At 46.7% G+C, this 23,299-nt stretch overlaps 1 protein-coding gene across 7 annotated transcripts in view; it reads right to left on the minus strand.

The window, feature by feature from the left end:
- Window positions 1-23,299, minus strand: part of FRY (FRY microtubule binding protein) — a 1,191,674-nt gene that overhangs the window by 140,118 nt on the left and 1,028,257 nt on the right. For all 7 annotated transcript variants that reach the window (XM_069639765.1, XM_069639761.1, XM_069639760.1 and 4 more), the window contains exon 55: window positions 22,355-22,544. In XM_069639765.1, the coding sequence (XP_069495866.1) occupies window positions 22,355-22,544 (190 nt within the window). The remainder of the gene's footprint in view (window positions 1-22,354; window positions 22,545-23,299) is intronic.

Below are 23,299 nucleotides of genomic sequence, written 5' to 3' on the forward strand. Positions count from 1 at the left end.
GTCTTGTATTGACCCAAACAACTCTGCTATTAATAATTTCCAGGCCATCAGGGTCTCTGTCTCCTCCTCCCCCCCGGAATTGTTCGTTTCTAGCCATACCATGGTTTCCACCTCTGCCCATTTCTGCAAATCTTTCCACCACACCTCTAATCGTGGCATGTGGCATGTCCTCCACCCCATAGCAATTCTCCTCTTAGCGAGCGCATATGCCAGGTCCTTCAGTTTGCTCACATGCTTAAGTTCCCGTGGTCTAGGGAACCCCCCCCACCCAACAAACAGGCCCACACTGTATCCACTCCAATCTTGACTCCTCTTTCCGCTAGCTTTTGTGCCACTTCGCTCCAGAAGCACTCAATAAACATGACCAAAACATATGCACCATCCCGCATTCTCTTCATCACACTTAGGGCATGCTTGCCGTCCTGCATTTTTAAACCTTGATATCCTCTGGGGTGTCATATACGCCCTATGCGTGACATACAATTGTATCTGCTTTAATCTCGCATTCCTTGAGACCTTCTTGTGTTACCCTTGGGCTTGTTCCCACAACCCATCATCCATCGGGGTTCCCACTTCTTCCACCCAGTCTAGTCTCAATTGTACTACTTCTTTACCTACTTTAGACATCATCATTTCGTATATTCTGGATATCTCATGTCCCCCCTCCGCTATGTCATATCATGTCTATGGTAGCGCCTGGTTCTTCCGCCAGTACCACTTCAGGCCATGTTCTCTTAATTTTCTGCACCAGTTTATGGTACGTGATATACTGGCCCGTGTGTAACTCAGTTTCCTCGCCCAGCACCTCTAAATCTATGATAGTCCCCTCTTGCCAGATATCACCCATTGCTGCTAACCCAACCGGTTCCCAGTGGTTTCTGATTATCCCCCTTAGCTGCTCATCTCCTCCTGCCAGTGCAACTAGTGGTACTTGCGGGGAACATGGGGACGGGTTCTCCATCATCTGGCATGCCCTACGCCACATCCTCCACCCAAGTATCATCAACTTGGGATGCCCTTCCGTTTCTGTCTTGGGCAACCACATCATCTCTTTCGAGTAGTATGGGGCACAATCTTGTCCAAACAGCCTGGACTCAGAAGTCACTTCATCTGAGAGCCATTGAGCAACATATTGCAGTTGGCTTGCTACATAATAGACTTCATAATTGGGCAGTTCTATACCCCCTTTCTCATGGAAATTCTGTAGTTTCCAGAGGGCCACTCTGTTCTGCGTGCCATGCCACAGGAAATCCCTGAACATACTGTCCAGTCTAGTGAAGAATTTCTTTGGTATCCAGTGCGGGATGTTCCCAAAGTAATGCAGGAGCCTAGGCAGAACCACCATCTTCAGCATCGCCCCACACCCCATCATTGCTAAAGGCAGCTTTACCCAGAACCTCATGCAGTTTTCGATTTTCTTGATAGCTACCTCTGTGTTGGACCTATGTTCCTCTTCCACCGTGTGGTATATGTCTATCCCTAGATAGCGAAACGTGACTACCACCCATGGTATCTGTAGCACCGGTGGTAGTTCCAAGGGGATCCCTTTATATCTGCCTGATGGGAACATGCTGGACTTCTGAGGATTCACTGCTATCCCAGACATCTCTGCATATCTTTCCATTACTTCCAGAATGTATTGGAGGTTTTCCTCCGGATGTCATAGATACAACAGCACATCATCTGCATATAATGATATCAGATGTCGTTCGCCCCCAACAGCGATGCCTATCTTATCGTATTGTTGCCTCAAGTAGATCGCTAAGGGTTCTAGAGCCAGTATATAAAGCATAGGGGACCACGGGCAACCTTGTCTGGTGCCCCTACGGAGTTGCCACCTTTCCAATATCACTGCTCCAGTTTTGACTCTAGCCAGCGGTTCGCTATATAACATCTTGACTAGGGGTGTACCGAATAGTAAATTTACTGTTCGGCTGAATACCGAATAGTTGCCCGAAAGTATCCGGCCGGAGCCGAATAGTGACCGAATAGTAAATTACTAGTGGAAATGTGTCAAGATATGCATAACAAGCCAAAATGGTTGGCGCTGCCATTGCTTGTTCTAACAGGAATTCAGTGAAGGACATGCATAGTGCTCATAAATAGATCATAGCTTTAGAAGGAGTGTTTTTATTATTGATTGCTTTCTTTGCCTAATAAGAAATTCGGTAGTGAACTGGGGCTGTGTGGGAGTTTTTCAGTCGAAAACGTTCCATCACAATTCAATTACTTAAACATTTGCATATTGGAATAGGCACTGCTATATTAGCAAAGAAACTAATTAATAACGGATTGTTGAAAAGTGCCTAATGCGCTGGTCACAGTCCTCTGTGTCTTCCCAGTGCTGGCTGTTGAAGTGGGCCTGTCATCTGGCTCCTGTTGCTCGCCCCTTTGTTCCTGCGCAGTGCTAGGCTAGGGGAGGGAGGTATGTCCAGCTCTGACGGTCACCATGCCGCGGGGGTAGTTGCGACACAAAGGCCTTCATTTAATGTACGGGTGGCGGTTTAGGAACTGAAAAAGAAAAATGAAAAAAGGATAGGCTCTCAGGTCGTGGCAAGCGTAGTGCAGCATGACCGTGTTGTTGGGAGAGTACCATTTATAATGGGGCCCTGTGTCCTTCACCTATGTCATTTTAAAAACAAACATTGGCAAAGCCAACAGTTTTGGTTTGTGTATAAATATTAGACATTTGCCCAGCACTGCTATTACATGCCAAGGTACTCCCACAATTTTGCACATGCTACCATAAATGGCCAGTTAATAGCACTAGGATAGTGCCTGACAAGTGCCTTTCCCACGCCTACACAAAAGCCTAAAACTGGTGGCATTGCCAGTGCTGGTTTATTAGACACTTTTGTAAATCAGCTGGGGATACACCTAACAAATTGTAGTTCAGAGGCTGACCGGCCCCCGCAGGGGGCGCTAGAGGGACAGCCTACATAGCGGGCTGTCCCCTCTGGCCACCCCTTTCCGGGTGCGGGTCATGCCTCTCCTCTTCCCCCCCCCCTCTTCAGTAAGGCGGAAGGGGCGTCCCCGGGGACCTGGCTTCCGGTCAGGTCTCCCCGGGGACACTTATAAGGGCGGGAGCTGCCGGTCATCAGTCTCTTTGTTCTAGCAGCTCCCGCCTTGTCCTAATCCCCACCCACCCACGCCGGATATTAAAATCATGGGGCAAACAAGTTGAAGGTCGGTAAGAATTTGAGTTGGAATTAATACGTGCAGACCGATAGAAAATGTAGGATCAGGGTGAGGCTTTCGCATCATCAGTAGAATTAGTAAGGGGCCATAGTAGAAGTATGATAGGATAAGTTTAGTGTGTTGTATGATTTGTTCCTAATACAGTTGTCTGTGTATTCATTTCATTGTGTTATGTTACTGACCAAAGGAGGTGGGGGTGTCCAATGGGGATCTCCCCGCTATGTTAACATCTACCTACAGTGTATGTCTTCGTTTCCCCAGCCCAGCAGCATGTGCAGGAGCACTTCCCTCGCTGCCGCTCTGCGGGAGAGGGGCGAGAGTAAATAAGACTTCAACACGGCACACCGCATCGTGAACTGCAACATCATAGCAAGACAAGGCTGACCGAAGCGATGGACCCGCAATCAACAGAAGCTGGAAACATCAAGGCTGGCATTACCCCAGCCCATCCAGCGCCAGCATGCTGCAGTATATCGTGCCCTGAACTGTCATGAAGGGGGAAAATTGACACAATTAGTTACCAGCTGAACAATCATGGAGGCAGCTGGCCCCCACATCGTATCCCCACCGATCGCTTAAAGGCCCCAGCTTTCCAGCATTGCCGGTTGCAGCTTCAACATAGCATTGAACAAGTGCTGTGGATAAAGGCACTCAGCGAGTTGGCCTCCCCAACTCCTCCAGCCACATCGCGGATGCACCAGCTGGGTTTGAACAAGCTCAGATGGGGAATAATTTCAAAAACACGAACTCCACACCAGCAAAGTGAAGGGCCACAAACGCACCTTTCTTGTGGACTTTCTGCACGCAGCTGACAGGAATAGCGTATGGACCATCTTCTGCGCCCCAGAAGCCCATTCTGCGTGAAACTTTTCTCGACTGCATTCACTGAGGACATTGGGCGCAGCAACAGCTAACAAAGCACACTAAAGGCTGCATGCACAAGCAGAAAAGCCATGCAAAGTGCTAGGCTGGGCACGGAGATCTGCAAGAGCAGCTGCAGCTGATCTTGGGCACACAGGGCGTAACATGGGGAGAAATGAACCTTTAAATCCCAGGATTGCAGAGCAGTGGTGCAAGTTTACACATTGGGTTGTGGGAGCCTCCTACACACCCTGAAAGAAAGCCGTGTAGAGCAGAAAGAGGGAAGCAAAGAAGCTTCAGTCCTTGCAATACTGCGGAGATTGAGAAAGCCGAGTGACTGCCTCTTCCCCGAACCCTGTCGCCACATTTGGTGAATCAGCCGGCTTACAAGCGGCGTCCCGAAATAACCTTTGTCAAAGGTATGTGAGCAGACCCCAGTGCCTACCTGTCTCAGGCTCTGGGCGAATTGAGGGCCATGGTTTGATGTCACACAGAAAACAGCCTCATAAATTAAATATGTAAAGTGGAGCAGTGGCAAGGGAGGCGCTCGGTAGTATCACCCGTTGCTTTTGATGGTGCCTGCAGGCTATGCAAACAGCATGCCTTCATCCTGCGCCTTGTCAGTAATGACGATCTTAATAATGCAACAAAGGGAATTCATGGGCTTCCCGCAGCTCAGGGTTACACTCGAGTGTCAAAGGGAACTGCTACCTGGCGCCCCTCACCCCCCACCACCACCTTCCTCCTTCCTGTTGAATCCCAATATCTTGGATTATTCTTTAAGGAGGATGAGCTCCCCTCCATTCAATGTAAGGCAATGGCACCACCTTGTGGACGGCAGAAAATGTTTCCAACCAAGTACTAGAGGTGTAAGCAACTTCAGCTTCGAGATTCCAGTAACCATTCTGGCGAAGCCCGAATAGCTGATTTCAGCCGAACTTCGGCAGAATAGTAACTCGAAGCCAAAGTTCGGTACACCCCTAATCTTGACCCACTGCAAATGTCCAGGACCCATCCCATAAGCAGCCAGGGCCGCCAGCAGCCATGGCCATTTCACCGAATCAAAGGCCTTTATTGCCTCCAATGACACAATTGCTAGTTCACCTTCATTCTCGTTTCTGTATTCAATGACTCTGTGGAGCCTTCTAAGGTTATTGGTTATGTTCCTATTGGGGACATAGCCTGTGTGATCAGGGTGTATTAATTTGCCAATGACCCCCCTCAATCTATTTGCCAAGACCGCCGTCAGTATTTTACTGTCTTGGTTCAACATCGATAGGGGTTTGTATGAACTGCAGCTATGCCCGGGCTTATTTAGTTTGGGTAGCGGTATTATAACCGCTTCTCTAAGTGACTCAGGCAGCCTGCCCCGCTCATATGCCTCGTTCAGCATATCCAACAGCGGGGGAAGCACCTCTCCCTTGAATGTTTTGTAAAATTCACTTGGGAGTCCGTCAGCTCCCGGAGTCTTACTAGTCTAGGGCAACTTTCTCACCACCTCCTCTAGCTCCTCCAGAGTGATCGGTTCATCTAGTTCCTCTCTCTCTCCTCGGCACTAATCTGGAATCGTCGCACAATTATCCTGCCCATCATCTCCGTACAGCCGCCCGTATTAATCTACGAACTCCTGGTTGACTCCCTCCTGGGTATCAACCACCCTTCCGTCTTCTCTTATTATCGTCCTGATCATGGGCCTAGGGGTTTCACTCTTATACAGCCATGCCAAGATCCTCCCAGGTTTATCCCCTCCCGCGTGCGGTCTCTCTATATATTTTTTGTAGTTAAAGTTACACAGTCTCTCCCAGTGCCCAGCACATTTCTGCTGCAGCCTGATTATCACTTCGGCCTCTTCTTTGGTGTTATTTCCTCCCTTCTGTGCCCTTTCCAGTTCACCCTCCGCTTCCCGCAGGTCAGCCAGGATCCCTCCCTGCATTCCTTTGGATTTTGATATAGCTACTCCCCTCATCACTACCTTGAAGGCCTCCCACAGTGTGTCAGCCGAGTCCACGCTGCCAGTATTTGTCTGAAAATAATTCACAATCTTCTCCCTCATATCCTCCCTAAAAAGGGGGTCCCTCAGCGCCTCTGCGCTGAGGGGCCAGGTCGGTATCCTCGCCCTCGGGGGACGATATTGCCATCCCAGGATCAAAGGCGAGTGGTCCGAGAGGACCCTCGCTCTGTACTCAACGTACGTGGTCTCTGAAAATATCTCTGGTGTGACAAAGACATAATCTAGCCTCGTATGTAACTGCTGCGGGGTAGAATAGTGCGAATAATGCCTCTCTAGGGGGTGTTGTGCCCTCCATACATCTTCAAACCCAAAGTCATTTAGTAGTGTTTGCAGCGCTTTAGCAGCTGGGGCAGGTTTATCTATTTTCCCGTCTGATCTGTCCACTTTAGGGTTTAGTACACAGTTGAAGTCCCCCCCCCCCCTAGATCACTGCACTCCCCGCACACATACTGAGGTTATTACACAATGTTTTAAAATATGCCGCTGTATTCGGTTTCAGGGCGTACGTGTTCACCACACTTATCTCCCTATTTTCCACCAACCCCCTTATTATAACCATCCTCCCATCCGCCTCAACCAGCGTCTGTAGCAGCTGAAATGGGACATGTGGCGCCACCCAGATAATCACACCCCGGCATACGCCGAATATGACGAACCCACCACAGTCCCCTTCCATTTCTTCCCAACCATCTCCAACTTGTCTCGCGTCAAATGCGTCTCTTGCAGTAGAGCAATATCTATTTTTTGCCTACATAGGTATAGCATGACCTTATTCCTCTTCAAGTAACTATTGAGCCCCCTGACGTTCCAGGTAACTACTTTAAGCTCCCCCATGGCATGGCAGAATCCCTCTCCTCCCTTCCCCTGTCTGGTCCAAATACATTTGCTTGACTCGTCTGTATAGGCTTGTGTCCCAACTTAAACTCCCCACTAAAAACACAACAAACCCCCCCAACCACCCACCTCCCTGTCCCGTCCTGACAGCGCCCCACCTCCCCCCTGCCCACTGTTGGCCAGCTCCATCCCTGGATCTCAGGCACCCCCGCATCTAGCCCTTTCTGGCAATAGCCCATACTCGCGGCTCAGCAGGGTCAAGTCACCCTAGTGGCTGTTTTACTACTAACTCCTGGGGGATAGGTTGCCTCCATTCTGCTGCTCCTGTTTACATATACTTCCCAGTCAACTTATGCTTTTTGTTATCTATATTCCAGTCCAACAGGATTGATAAGTCCGAAAGTGACATAATACAATTCAAATGTCCCAACATATCTCAATGGGGCTCCCCCTCACTTGACACCCCAGTGTTCCTACCGCATCCCCCTCACTTATCATGCTTCCCGTGATCTCGTTACTCCTCTCAATCCGGGCAGCCCTGCAGGTCCAGCCACGCCGCTGCTTCCTCTGGGGTCTCAAAAAACAACGCTTTACTTTTGTGAGAGACTTTTAGCCTTGCAGGGTACAAGAGCATGTACTTGATCCCAGCCACGCGCAGTCTCCTCTTGACTGCCACATAGCTGTATCTCTGTCTTTGCACCAACATTGTGTAATCGGGATACGCCGTGATGCTGGTAGATGCCATTTTTATCGCTCCACCTTTACGAAAGTATTCCAGGATTTTTTCTCTGTCTATATAGTTCAATATTTTCGCAATTATCGCTCGAGGAGGAGCCCCTGGCCGTGGTTTTCTCATCAGGGCCCGATGTGCTCGTTCAACAGTAAACCCCTGTAAGAGCTTGTCCGCCCCAATCTCTTGCAGGATCATATTCTCCACGTAGTCCGTGGGGTCCTGGCCTTCCTCCCCCTCTGGCAAGCCGACCACACGGATGTTATTCCGTCTTACCCTCCCTTCCGCCTCCTCTGCTCAGTTCTCCAGGTTAGCCACCTGCTGCTTTAATATGTGGACCTCCTTTGCATTATTTGTACAAGTTTCTGTATTTGTTTTCACTGCGCTCTCCAGTCCACTTGTTCTTTCTGCCAGCGCTCTGACGTCTTGTCGCAGCAGGGTAACTTCTATTCCCACTGCATCAATGTTGTTCTCTAGGGCCGTTCGTAGGTCCACCATTGCTATCATCCATTTGTTCCTCAGCTCTGTTATTGCTGCAAGGACCTGGTGATGCTCTCCCCCTGGAATACTGTCCTCAGAGACTGCCGTCGCGCCCAGTACCAGGCAGTGGGAGTTCGCAGTGTCTTGGCAAAGGCGTCCATTGTGGGTTGTTTACTTTTGGCCCTAAGTCCTTTAACCAACATAGTGCAACCCTTTCTGCGTGTCCAGTTCTGCCCCCCCGTGTAGTACCAGTTCCGTCTTCTGCCGCTCTGCGACAACACCAGAACAATCCAGGCCCGGGCGTGTCCCCCTCAGAGAGCCGCAGTCTATGGCATCATGCGCTGCACTTCAATTTCAGGTGGGTTGTGTTCTTCCACGTACCTTCACCGTCCATTGCAGATTGTATTCTTTCAGGTCACCTGCTATGTCGCCACCTGCACCTCAGCTCATCTGGGTATCCAGTTCACCCTGGTGCATGTTTATAGCCTCATCACACGCTTCATTGTCCACAGCACCGCCGCATGGATGTCGGATTCAGCCTCTTCACTGTGTGTCACTTCCAGGGGGCTATTTGTGATCTTGTCCCCCTCTTCGGTAAAGCCTGAGTCTGCCCAATACCAGAGGGGGTGGGGGGCTCATGACTCTCCTCTCACTCCCCCTGTCATTAGTGTTCAACCACTTCCACTGGCTTGTCTTAGGTCTTTGCAGGGGTGCAGCCCGCTCTCCGCAGCAACTGCAGTGCAGAGTCTCCCCAAGCACAGCACCGGGGTCTAGTTGCCTTCACTTAATGGCCTCGTGATGTGCAGGGTCCCCCCATCTTACATCACGTAATGTTCACAACCAGCCCACAACGAAGCCGAACAGGAAGAACCAGTCCAGGAGAACGCAATACGGCTCTCTGCATTTACCGTGTTGCACTTAAGGGCATATCAGGCAAGTTACACAACGTTCATCTGTTGTGCATTGGCTGGGCGCATGCCTCAATGGGCAGCCTGCATTCAGTGCCCAGCAATCAGCCCACAGCCACGGACCGCAAGCCCCCTCCGCTCTGCAAACCCTGTGGGCATTTTCTGCCGGCAGCCGCACACGCCGCGTGCGTGTGCGCGCTGCCGGTTCTACTGCCGGGATACACCCTCGCAATGACAGGGGGCCGGGTCCACGGTTTTATTTCCGCGAGCGGCAGCCGGCCTCAACGCGCTCCATTCACAGTGCCGCTTCGTATCAGCCTGGTCACAACCCAGCCTCTGCACGTCCTCTTGTTACTATGATCATCTTGCAGCTCCAGCAGCCCGTTCCACATACGTGCTTGCTGCTTTCACGGGTCCCTTTGTTCAATGGCGGATGCCATCCTGATATTATACGGCTGCCTTCGGTCCGTGATATAATGTATCAGATCTCACGTTCTCTTGGGACGAATCACTCGCGGGTGGATGCTTCCTTTTCCCGTTACCTTCATACAGCTATACTGTCGTTTTCATGCAGCAGTCTGTTGTCTGGTAGCACACGCTACTGCGGATCAATAGACGGATCACGGAGCATGATGGAGTCACAGCCTACTCCATGGCTGCCAAGCCACACCCCTCTAACAGGGAGAACTTATCTTTGCATTTTTCAAAAGTGAAAGCCGAGCCGTTTTCGAAGAGCTGCAAGACCTTTTGGAGCCCTCCGTGGATCAATCTTGAAATTAGCTGAGCTTAAGACTGGGGTAAAGTCTGGGTTGTGGAAGATTGGGGAGAGAAGGCCTATTTCCCTCGGGATTCCTGTCCTCTTTAATGCCCAGTGCCAGGATTTCGAAGAGGCTTTAGTAGATGAGAGGAGATTCATGCAGTCTTTACTCACTGCTTGTGTCATATGTGGTAGGGAGCTAAGGGGGGGGGGGGGGAGGAGCCTGGACTGTTTTGATGGATATCCATTTCGGCGGCTGCAGGGGAGAACCAGGTAGGCATGTTAGCCATTTGTGCTGCCACATGATAGTTTCGGAGATTAGGGACCCCCATACCTCCCCATTTGGCATCCCCTGTCATCACCCTTTTGACTATACATGCTTTCTTACCCCGCCAAATAATTTGGGAGATCTGTCTTTGTAATTTGGAGAGCGGTTTCAGGGGGATTTCTACTGGCAGCGCTGAACACAGATACAAGAATCTGGGAAGCAAATTCATTTTACATGCCGTGACTCTTCCCATGAGTGAGAGCTCTTGAGTTTACATCTTTTCAGATCGGTTTCCAGGTCACTGAAGAGAAAGGGGAAATTAGCTGAGTAGAGAACATTTGGGTTTGCTACTATGTGGACACCCAAATATTTAATTGATTTAGTGCTCCACTTTAATGGAACGGCTCCCTGGAAGGCGTTTATCTCCTATAGGTTCAGTCCCACCCCTAGGGTTCCTGACGTAGTGTAATTAACGGTAAATCTTGCCGCCTTCCCGAAGCCTTCCAGCTCCATCTGAGCCTCCGGTAGGGAGGACTGGCAGTTGGTAAGAGAAAGCATTATGTCATCTGCATAGAGGGATATTTTAAAGTGGTAGCCATGTACTGCCAACCCTGTGATGGATGTGCTATTATGGATCTGTTAGGTTAGGAGCTCCATAACCAGGGTAAAGATTAGTCGTGAGAGCGGGCATCCCTGTCAGGTTCCGCAAGGAAGTGCTATGGGGGCAGAAAATTCCCTGTTCACCCGTAGGACCATTTTTGGGGAGTTCTAGTTTGCTAAGAGCATTTTGCGGAATAGGGGGCCAAAATGATACGCTTCAAGGGCAAGTCGCATGAATGCCCAGTCTACCTTGTCAAAGGCTTTAGTCACATCTAAGGATAGTAGAGCTAGCTTACGGTGTTCTGATTCTGCCACTTTCCACTAGGTTGAGAGCCCTTCGTAAATTGTCTCCTGTGCTCCTTCCCAGAATGAAGCCAGTTTGGTCTGCATAAATAATCTTGTGGAGAATATGTGCCAGCCTATTTGCCAAGATTTTAGAGTAGATGTTCGCATCCATATTGAGCAGAGAAATCGGCCTGTATGACGCGCATTCACTAGGCTCGGCAGCAGGTTTTAATATTAAGATAGTTGTGGATTCCTGCATAGATGGGGTTATCGTGCCTGTCGCCTGGAAGGAGTTGAAAGGCTTGGTGAAGTGGTCTATAAGGAGTGACCTAAAGAGTTTATAAAACTTGGGTGAGAATCCATCGGGCCGGGGCTCTAGGTTTCAGGCCTTTATCACTGATTCTACTTCCTCTGCAGTGATTGGGGATTCCAGGGTTTCTCTGTCTATGTCTGCTATAGCAGGAAGGGAGGCGTCTGCAATGTAACTTCCTGTTGGGCCAGGGAGCTGTGGGTCGATGACATAGTTTCTACCAGGTGAGTTGTTGCCAGCTTTAGCTTGGCGTCTTCCGCATATTGGGAGGTGCCCTGAGGGTCTATTAAACAAATAATTACATTTTTTCTCTGGGTTTGCCAGTTTGTGCACCAGGAGTCTATTTGCTTTGTTGCCCTTGGCATAATATCCTTGCTTTGTTCTTAGTAGAAAGGACAGCATACTGGATTCTAAGCTTGCCAGGAATTCTTCTTGTCTTTCATTGAGGGCATACACCGAGACCAGGGTGTGTAAACGTCCAAACAGCTTACCTTTAACGGCTAGGTAGCACCCCTCAGGACACTGCAGAACCTCCAGTTCTGTAAATGTTGAGGGACACAAAGCGCAACCTCTGGTGTAGGGGGGGAAGCTTCTTGTGGTAGCCGTCCGATTATTTAGGGGGGGAGAGTCTGAGTGATGTATCACTGCCATCTGGTTCCGTTATCTTTCACTTGGATCGCCACAACCAGGTTTTTACCTTTTCTCAAACAAGAATCGAAACTGAAGAACAAAAACAAAAACAAAACTAGGCCTAGAGGCCAGTTGACTGGCGAGTGTCTGCACTCTTCTAGGCTGGGGTATGTTAGGGACTGAGGGACAGACTACCCCAGTCTGTCCCTCAGTTTTTGCTTAGGGAGCCATCCACAAGGGATCATTTTGACAGGCGGACCGGGAGTCCATGTGGGATGATCGGGGAGTAGATCCAGTTTGTTGCGGGTAGTTGCCAAGTTTATGCCCCTTGCCACCCTCGACCAGGTATTGTGTCTGTGCTTGGGGTCGCCCTCTTTTCGACCTGCCGGTGACAATGTTGTAAGGTCTTCCTCCGAGGGTCCTCCTGACAGGATGCTCTCAGCTTCTTCTAGCGTGCCAATGGTCCGCGTCATGCCTTCATAGGTGAATTGGAGGGTTGCAGGGAAGAGCCAGCGGCATCTGATCCTTCAGTCTTGCAAGAAAGTGGTTACAGGTCTTAGCACTTTGCGTCTCTGTACTGTCACGGCTGCCAAGTCCTGGTAAATCTGTATCAGTGTTCCTTGGTAGGTAATCTTGCCCTGTAAGAGGTTTGCAGTCATGAGGTCTTGTTTGGTGGAGAAGAAATGAATGCGGGTGATCACATCCAGGGGGTATTCTGTGGTGGCCCCTCTGTGACTGGGTATCCTGTGGGTTCGGTCCAGGAGCAGCATTGTTTATTACATTCTGGGAGAAGGGACTGAAACAGGTTGGTCATGTGTTCCTGTAGGACTTTGTCTTATCGAGGGGTGGCCAACCCGCTGATTCTTATGTTGTTCCTCCGAGCCCTGTTTTCGATACCTTCCTGCTTAAGAATGATGGCTTCATTCTTCCCCTGCAGAATCTGAACTTTCCTATATAGCTCAGTTAGTTGTGTTTGCTCCAGGGAATGATCTTCCGCCGTGCTGACTTTGTGTTCCAGTTTCTCCATTCGGCTGTCCAGCCCATCCACCCTAGTGGCTATTTCCGACATGCAGTTTCTGAATTCGGATTTAATATTTACCAGGAGGGATTGGATTCCCTCTTTTGTAGCCCATTGGCCTGGTGGTCTTTCGGGTGACTGAGTTTGGGGGCGCCCTCCTTCTGGTTTCTTACTCTTGTCCTGCGGCTGCAGTAGGGTGGCTATGTCTGCGTTTTTGGTGTTTGGCCATTTTGAATGTTTGTTAATTGTTGTCTAGGGATCTGTGTCCCAGATACCGCTCACCAAAGACCATGCACCAGATTCGACTCCTTGATATGGCCCCTGTATTTCCTTGAGGGGACGGGTTTTGCTATGTCTGGGGGCGGCGGTTAATACCTCCCCGCGTCAGGAGTTGGGGCAGATTGTTCTGCTTGTCCCTGCTTTCCTCCGATTATGGGGCTGGTTGTTGGTTTCCCCCCCCCCCCTTTGTAGTGGTGTGTAATCTGAGTGGAGGCTGGTTCAAGTGGGGTGGGCTGTACTCTCCTGCCAGGGGCACTTCAATGGGTGCCTGCCACGGAGTAGATCAAGGGCAGCGATGTCTGGATCCTGCGAGGTCTGTGTTTGAGTGTCCTTTTGGGGATCTATGCTTGTCCCAGGTGGTGGAGGGGGGGCCGCGGAGTGTGCTTCTTGCTCGCACAGGGATGTATGTAAGGGTTAGATTGCGGGTTGGGCACACAAAGCGTCCCAACAGACAGGCTTTGATATCATTAGAAACCTGCAGGTCACTTCCTCCGGTATCTGTTAATATGTACGTTCGATCACATGTTCCATCTTCCCAGCTGTCCCCGAGTTATCTTGTTTCTAAACAATCGCGACTTCTTGGGCAAACTGGTTGGGGTTTTCCATGGCGACTTTGGCCTCCTTTGCATTACAAACGCGCGCCGCGTGAGGGGCGGAGTAAGGAAAGTCCACGGAAGAGCTACTTAAAAAAATCACAGCTTACTCATGCGTTACTCTTGTTTTGCCTTGTTGCCAGATCTTTGATTACGTTTACGTTCCTGCTAAATTCTGCCATTGTATTTGCCTGCACAACAAACAAACTTGGAATGCTTACTGACCCGCCTCATTCATGCACATTCTGCCATTGTATCTGCCCGCACAACGAACGGATTTTGAACACTTACTCACTTTATTTTCTGCCACCCTACAAACACCACACCCTTGGATTATCCCGGTCTTGCATCCTGTCATCTCACTTCCGAACCAACTCAAAGTGTACGCGAAAACACCTCGTTTGCATCCCACGTGTGTTTCTTGCCAAACTCAGCGCACAGACTAGAGACTTCCACCACTGGCGCTAATTCTCGTTAGGCGTCCTCGTTTCATCGCGACAGGTGGTTACCTGGAACTGGAGACTCAATCACTAACCGTCTTAGGCGTTCTCGTGCCGTTGTGATTAGCGGCAGATTGGTAATATACATTGGGTGCCAAGCTCTGGATTTCCCACCAATCCTTGACTCCTGGTAAATTCCCTTTCTGTTCTTCCCATACTGCTCTTCCTATATCCACTCCAGGATATAGTATTGTATTCCGTTTCATAGAGATTTTCTGGAACTGTATACAACCGGGTATTTCCTGCTCTGTTGAGATCTGCAGCACTCACCTAGAAGGGATTCCTCATCATACACAGGTTAGGCACTGCACCCTTACCTCCTTATTCTTATTCTGTCATATCTATACCTCCTAGTGATTATTCTTTGTTGCATTACAGTTCCTGGGTTTCGAGCGATGTTCCATCTCCTAATTAATAGATCCCTCTGCATGTGTATTTCATTCAGAGGGTTACATTGGTAGGGAGAATTCTTCACCTACACTACGAGGGCAACTACCAGGACTCTGACAGTGTACAAGTGTTACTTTCTGCCAGCCATAGGAACGGGCTTGTTCCAATGGGTTCTCCCTCCTCTTACCATGTGGAGGTCGCATCTTTCTTCCGTTCCGCAGGGTCCGCTTGGTCCATGGCAGTGTTCTGCACCGAATTCGCAGGCTCCTACATGCAGTCTGGTGTCCGGGCCATATCAGTGTCACGCATTGGGATTACAGCTGCTTTAAGTTCCGGGTCCGTTTACATTTTTGTTCCGGATTCTCTTTGTAGTTTCTCCCACGAGGACGGAGCTATTTTACCTGTCAGTTTTGAGGCAGAGTGTTGGCTTTCTCACGTGCCTTTAGCCAGCAAGTACTTTCGTCCAAATTGGAACAGAGTGTTCCGACACCATTCCGCAGCTGATGTTTAAAGTTTGTTTCTTGCAATGGCTCCATATCGTTGTTAGGGATGGGATTTCCCAGGCTCTTCACGGAGGCTCTCAGAAAAGCGACTGCATTGCCGGCACTTCAAGCCATACCAGCGAGAGAATTTTTAATGATCGTTTTACCTCCTGTATAATTTTCAGTATTTTAGACTTTGAACGCTCCAGGATTTCATTTATAAGATACTCTATTTGATCCCATTGACTTCTATTGTAACGTGCTATTAATGCAGTAAAATTCACGATACACAGCTCGTAGGCTGTAGAAGTAGACACTTTCCTCTTAACAACATGGATATTCTTGCTGTTTATCAGGTGGGAATTCCATCGGAAATATGGCACGCTTACGTGTAGTGGTGACTACCAGGGAATTGGGTGCTAAATGGTCCCTTATAAATAATGGGTCCCTCCTCTATAAAGTCTGCATTTTCCTCCGACTTGTTTGGTTCTATTCCAAACATGTTAGCTGCCATTTCTAGTCCATTATACAGGCCCTGATCATCCAAAGGTGAGGATGTTAAGGGTGGATCAACAATGTCTGGTGATGGCATAGGGTAGTCCTAGTCTTCTTCTAACTCTAGTAACTCCTCCTCTAATCTTATATTTTATTTAGTCTTTTTAATGGGTGTACTCTCCTCAATTAGTTTTCTTTTTAGTGGATGCTTTTCTAAAAAAATCCATACTAGAGAACATATTGTCCACTGTGTCCTGAAACCTTTCCTTTGTTCATTTAGTTTTAGAGGGAGCAAGAGGAATATGATCCTCATCTTCCTCTAATTTGTCTGCATAGTTTGTAAAAGTGTCCCTTCACCCTTGGTCATGACAGTTGGCAGTAGTATTGTTTATGTGGTTTCTGTGAAGTCGGTTTGCTCGGTGTTGAAGATGTATGCCTCAAGCCCTTTGCATGTTTGGTAGTGTGGTTTGAGTGTTCCACACTCAAGCTTGTACATTTTGTCCATGTCTTTAAAGTGGTAGTGTTTTCTTGGTGCACTTTTCATCCATTTTGCGTTTTATCCGATCTAAGGTTTCGGCACTCTACTTCGAGCGCATGTTCTATGACCTGTGTTTGTTCCTTACATAGGGTGCCTTTTTGAACACCAGGTGTGGCCTCCACAGCAATGTGGACATGCTGACGGGAAACTGAGGTTTCCCTCTTCATAGGCTCCTGGTTTCAAAGCCGATGTTGTCTTTGTCAGCTTTAAGTTGGTCTGCTATGGCGGGTACCTCAGCAAATGCTTTAGGCTGCACAACGTTTTGCTTGGTGTTCCGATAGTGTCTTGTAAAGAGCTTACACACTCAAGACTTTTCCTTTTGATGGTACCCTGGAAGACCGCTGTTGCACACTTTGGTGCATGTCCTTCCAGGGAAACGTGTTATACAGAGGGACAAAATGTATAAAGAGTATGCTCCATTGCTGACGAAAAAAGGCAGGGTGAGTATATTAAGGGAAACTGTTATGGAGGAAGGCATTTTAAGAATGGCCTTACATGTTTATAAAGGGCCCCACTCCCCCGGTCTGCCTTGCGGCCTGGACAAGTGCAGCCATTTGCTGTCGATTCCCGGTATTCTCTGCAGTCTCTGTCACAAAGTGTTCAATGTCTGTGGAATGTCTTGGTGTCGAAATAACTCGCTTTCCGAGCGTAATATAGTCTAAGTAATTTTTGAATGAACTCTGTGTGTAGTGACCAACCCAATGGCATAAAAAAAAAAAAATCTGAGGACGTTGATTCATGAAGGCGCCGGGGTACTGTATACATAGGCTAGCAATAGTGCGACAGGAATGCCTCTGTCGACAACCATGTTCGATCTCTCCATTCCTAAGTTTAACCGCTCTACAATCGGTGGCAATAGCTTCTCGGTGAAGGCAGCTAAACTGTGGAACTCCTTGCCACCTACACTGAGATCTGACCTACCCTACCAAAATTTCAGGACCAATTCCATCCTGTGGCTGAAAGCGAATGGTCAGCAACACAGTAATTAGACAGGACCCACTGCCAGAAGCCACTACTACCCGGCACCTTGCCGTCTATCTGTTCATTTCACCCTACTACCACTTATACCTGATCTTACCTCCCTGTATGTTGCTTGCGTCAACCACACCCTGCCTATACACCAACCACCTGTAATTAGGTCCTGTCTGTATATATTTTCTTTTTAGTGCCTGAATGTAAATATGTAAATTTGTATGTACTTCCTGATTGTAAATACTTATTCTGTTGTAACTAAGCTTCTCATATACCTGTAACTGTTGCGCCCTGTTACCCGAGGATATGTTGCGCATTATAAATAATAAAACAAACAAACATGTTCGATCTCGAAAACAAACCACCATGCAGTACTCCACGCCAACCACTAGATAACCTATCGGGAGTATGCAGGGGCAGCATAAAGGAAGAGGTGGATTGGCAGGGGTGTGGGGATGGGAGTCCCCCAAATAAAACAAAAAATAGGGCAACGAGATTGCCACAAACAAATGTACCACTTTCAAATTTGTGTCGATGAAACTACATAGAACCAGTGTGTTGAAAAGCTCCTAAAACATGATATCTCATTGAATATAAGCATTTAAATCCAGTCTTATTGACCACTGGAAAGATTACGCTGTATAAAAAAAAAGAAATTAAAAAAAAGAAATCACAAACCAGGAATTAAGTATGGGTGCACTAGAAGCACTGCCAAATTAAGGAGGAGGCATAGTCTTGAACAATATCAGGAAATGCTCAGAGCTTTGCTATTTTTATATGCAAAAGTATGCAGTGTTCCTCAGGCATACGGAAACAAAATAAATATAATGAGTTGTGCTTGCATCACCATCGTCAGGCTGCGAAGTGCGGCCATTTGCTGGGTGGGCAGACAAGCACTTTGTTTTCATGATTACCTAAAGAATTGCAGGCTAACCAGACATCTAGTTCATGAATTCGACCACATATCACGTTTAAAATCAAGGAATGGAATCCACCTTATGTTAAAACAGTGATCACATCTCATTATTTTGTAGACTGCATACGCTGTACTATAAATACATTCTTCCGAGAGGGGTGTAGTATATAAAAATAACAGTACCACCTCAACACAAACGCCAAACAAAAAAAGTTGCAGTTTTCAAAACATTACACTGCTTTATTAAAAGGCCAGTATACTATGTATGGCAACTTTGTTTTTGTTGGTGCGTTGCATATGTATTGCATCTTCATTTACGTAAAATAATAGGTTTGTAATGACTATTAAGGGCTAAGACCTAGCAAAATACTATTACAAACACCTAAAAGGGAAAAAAAAAGAGAACGGGTAAAGGGTGCAATGGAAAATGTAAAGGCTTCACTGAATGCTTGACAGGAAATTAATATTTGGCATTTTTTCGGTGTTTCGAATGTTTTAATTAACAGAGTGCTTATCTTATGCCACTTTCATGGACTCACAGAAGGTCTAAACAATCACTGGTGCTTTGAAAAACTGCTTCTACAAGGGTATAGCACAAACACAGAATCATCAAAAGAAGGGGACATACTAAATTCTAGTGAGTGTGTCGAGAAGAAAAGGAGATCATACCACCGTGTACTGTACACAGAGCACTTTTTCAAAAACGTTAAATAGGAACCAATGTTCACATTCATTTAAGGCATTCTGATTAAGACATTTTCTCTTTAAACCCTGCTGCATATGGGTGCATCGGGTTTATACAGAAGAATTCAAAATGCACCCTTTGTTAATTATGACCAAGCTCATGATTCATGTCACTGCTAATCCCTTCACTTACATTTAAGCCACTGCTCTAGATATTGGACCTCTCTACTAGGAGGTAAACCACATTTACTCCCAAACCATAATCATTTCCACTGGCCTTGCAAAGTCTAAGAATAAACCTAGAAACATGTTTAAAACATCACCGACAGGTGATAAATAGCGCGTTATATTTGTCCTGCTGATGAAAAGAACTCCCGTTTTCATACTAAACTCAGTATTGTACCATCAGGCAGCTACCACCATCTCCTCCTGTAAACATAGTGCCATGTGCATCCTGAGGTGCTTCTCAGCATTCTAATTCTCACATCATGAAGCAAAGAAGGAGAGCGAGCTTTCTGGTTGTGCTTGAAGAATCATGAAGATTACAGGATTTTAGAAGATTACTGCCGAGTAACTTCTTCGATAAGATACTTCAACATTTTTCAACTTTTATTGGACTGCAATCACAATCTCAATAATTTCATACAATGGGACATGAAAAACCCAGAACTGACCCACCTTATGCTAACAAGGTTTTCGTGTACAGGGAAAGTAAGCCAAACCTCATCCAAAACACTTCAGACAAAACCTCACTTTGTTTGTAAAGGACACAGGATAGACCCATATAGCTGCCTGATAATGGGCCTATAGTGGCTCTTACCAAAGCAAGATAATGGCAGCCGTGAGACCCTGCACTGACTGGCGGTGCTAGCTATTACAGTGACATCTGTAAGCAATCTAATTACCTAAATATTCTGCTTTCACATGGCTATGAAGCTTAATCCATGTACAGAATATAGTTAGGTTATGAACACCTATATTTGGGCCTAGACGGTCATGTCACCTGGTGGACGAACCACAGAAAGAAATGATGCAAACTGATGTAAAACTCTGAGATGACCTTTGAAACAAGGTATAGGTTGACGCAAATACTACTTTTGGCAACCCTTAGCAAAGCATTAACTTAGTGGACAATCAAGGAAAAAGCTTAAGTTGAAATAAATTGTCAACATTGCAATCTCATTAAGTGCGCAAAAACAGAGTTCAGGCAGGAATGCAGGTTAAAAAAATGTATCAAAAGTAAGTAAACGTCCACAGCACTTGCCTGACTGACAAAGACTGAAAGTCTCTTGAATGGCTCTTATCGTTCTTTACATTACCTGTAAGCCCTTTCTTTCAATCAACTCTACACACCAAGTGCTAACATTCGTTTTAATCCAAAGAAACGTGTTTTCAAACAAACCAAATGCCTAAAAGTGGGCCTCTATAACTTTAGTTTAGTCTTTCCCATTTTGCCCATGCAGTTCAAAGCACTCAGGGTGTTATACCACCTGAGGAAGAGAGTCTACATGCTCATTTTAAAATTATCAAAAAATGTCACAGAGGAGTAAAGACCCACAGCGACAAACTGTATTTAGTCATTTATACAATTTTTGATCTAATTCCCTGGATGAAGCGACATGGAGTGGCAAATGTGCTCCATACATTCCTCTTCTTTGTACAGGGAATCCACATGCTTCTCCTCCCGATCCATGGTAATGGCGGACACCATTACCAATCACTGCTGTGTGCGAATGCGCACATTGTGCTAATCCTAGAACATTCACCACGCATGAAAACAAGGGGAAGGTCCCGGCTTCTGTGCTTATACTGCATCATGCAGCGAATAATAAATCTCTAGGAAGGAGCGGTAACCACTGAATCAGTCACTGAAGCGTTCCTTCCGACTGATTTTGGCACAATATAAGAGTCTCACTCACTATTGCCACTTATCTAAAACATTTTTTTTTTAAATTATATATTTTACAGGGTCTGCGATTACAGCCCTGTAGTTATGGTTAAGTTGCTCAACCCATAGGATGAGCACTTTTTGGGCAGATTATAACTTTGGTCCCTTGGAGGAATCCTCACCGAACTTTGCTAAGAAAATCTATGCGCGCTTCAGATTGATTCTGCAGAGTTTGATGAGGTTCGTCCGGGGGGCGCGGCGTGGCAAAGTTATAGGAGGGGTTCCCAAAATGTGTGGTTTCCTCAGACGCAATGGAAAAGAAAATTTTCTCACACCTACAGCCCAAACCGCTGCACGGATTTTCAACAAATTTGCAACAGGAGCGGTGGCTTTGTCCCAAAAGTGTGCTTTGTAAATTTGGTGTAAATCCGTCCAGTAGCCTTTGTTTTTTAAAAAGGCCAAAAAGTAGGTAAAAACTATTTGTGATATCTGGGGCCGTTCCGTGGAATCACTTCCCCATTTCGGTCCGCAGACACTTACCCAGGCCCAGTCGGAGAGCATCGTGATGTCTGCGGACATCGGTCACGCCCGCTGATTGGATGGTGAAAAATGTGAGCTGCGTCAGATATTTTGAAACAGTCGGCATTTTGGACTTGCGGACAGCCGCCGTTGTCCACGGACATTGCGGCAAAAACATTAAAAAAACACAACATTGCACTTGTCAAACTAATGAAACAATCTCTGGGGAGGATGGCCATAAAAAGCCAAAAAAACACTGGTGTTTTTTCATCTCTGAAGTCTGCAAACAGTCCGGATGTTTGGGACAGCCGTGTGATGTTCGGGGACAGCCATACATATTTCTGCATTACAGGGTTGGTGTAAAGCAGTTTTTGGATGGCTTATAACCTTGGCGCCACCTAATGAAACTGCATGAAATGGTGCACTATCATGTTGGACCTGGCCCTGAATGGTCCTGCATATTTTAGTGCTGTTTCGCCCAGAGGGAGCAAAATTAGAAGCTGGGGGGGGGTCCCTGACATATTTGAAAGGCTTATACATTTAGTGCCGTTTAGCAAATCTGCACAATTGTTTGCAGAAATATTTTAGACCCAGATTTTAATGTTTTTGCAAAGTTTGTTGGGATTATGTTAAGAGGGGGCAAAATTAGAGGGGGGTCTCAACATTTTTCAATGGCTTATTACTTTGTTGCCGTTTTACAAATTTTCACAAAAGATTACAGAAAATTATAGACCCAACTTTGAATGTTTGTGCAAAGTCCGAATCAATTTTCTCAAGTGGGGGCTACGTTATATGATTATTTTATGTACATACATTTTGACACTTTGCTGCAAATCCATCCATGTTTTATTTTTTGAAAACTCGTGCAAGGAGCATTGGCAAGGACCTGAAAGATGGTTTTGCAAATGTGTCTGTTTGATTTTTTGAAAAGTTTCATAATGTAGGTACAGAAAATACAAATATACCTTTGGTGACTGAGGTATATAGCCTGTGGCAGTGGGAAGACTGTCTGAGTCATGGCCATTCATTGAAAAGTATACATGAATTCTTGAATCTGATGCCCACGCATATTTCAAAAGATGAACAATTTGCACAGGAAAAGTACTGATTAAGTTGTCTTTGGAGATTTCGATTTCTGAAAAATATTGAAAAATTGCTTTCATGGTAACAATAAAAGGTTTGAAAGTAGGGTAAAGACATGTGCTTACCTTGAACAGGGATGAGAATACATGAAATGTATAGACCGCACAGGAGCCATCAGAGTCTGACATTAGCTGGTTTATGTGGCTGCGCCAGGCTTCTTCTGCGTCATCGCAGGCTGCGGGCTGGAATGCAGCAATGATGGCAGAAAAGAAAGGCGATGGAGGGGGTGAGACACTCCGGTCACTTTCTGCAAAGCTGAAAAAAACACACCATTGTTATTATTCTACAAGGGAGACCAGTACAACACAATGTAAAGATTCATGTCTAGAATGTTGACAGTGTATGTAGAGCACTGTTTTACCCGAGTCAAGAGGAGGACTGACTAGAGTTTTGCAGAAATTGCTGTGAGCATAGTTTAGCACTACCTTGAAGTGTATAAGAGCACAAACTGTAGTGCAGCACTTCAGCCTGTGCCGACAAAGAGGCATGAAGTTGCTAGAGCATGCAGACAAACCAGCCCTGTAAATATATATTTTTGAAGTAGACTATTTTTCTTTCTTTTAGGACCTTCTATTTATGCCCTCCATGCAAGAACTCAGTAGGTGACAAAAAAGGCATCAGGTACATTTGCCACCAACAGCAGTGAAGCATGCACCCTCTTTAAAACAGATTTATAAATGACTAAAAAATGGACACTGTTGATTTACTCTCTGTCCCCCATCTTGAAAAGGATTACGGGCCACAGAACAGAGCAAGCACAGGCGCACCAAGCATACTTTTAAGTCTGCTCCCTAGACTGAACAAGTCTTAATATGTATGTTGCCCAACCTAATGGCCAGCCATATCTAATTGCTTAAATACTTTTCACAGGTAGTACCAACACGCACACAATCAACTGCAGAGAGTCAGGTCTTTACCCAAGGCGAAATTAAATGTCCTTGAGGTTTAGGTTTACAAAACAACAGAGTTGCTGGTGTGCTAAGGTGACAACTGCTAGCTTCTACATATAA

This window comes from Ambystoma mexicanum, chromosome 7q (assembly GCF_040938575.1).
Source record: "Ambystoma mexicanum isolate Mex_15411 chromosome 7q, UKY_AmexF1_1, whole genome shotgun sequence".
NCBI classification, from domain to species: domain Eukaryota; kingdom Metazoa; phylum Chordata; class Amphibia; order Caudata; family Ambystomatidae; genus Ambystoma; species Ambystoma mexicanum.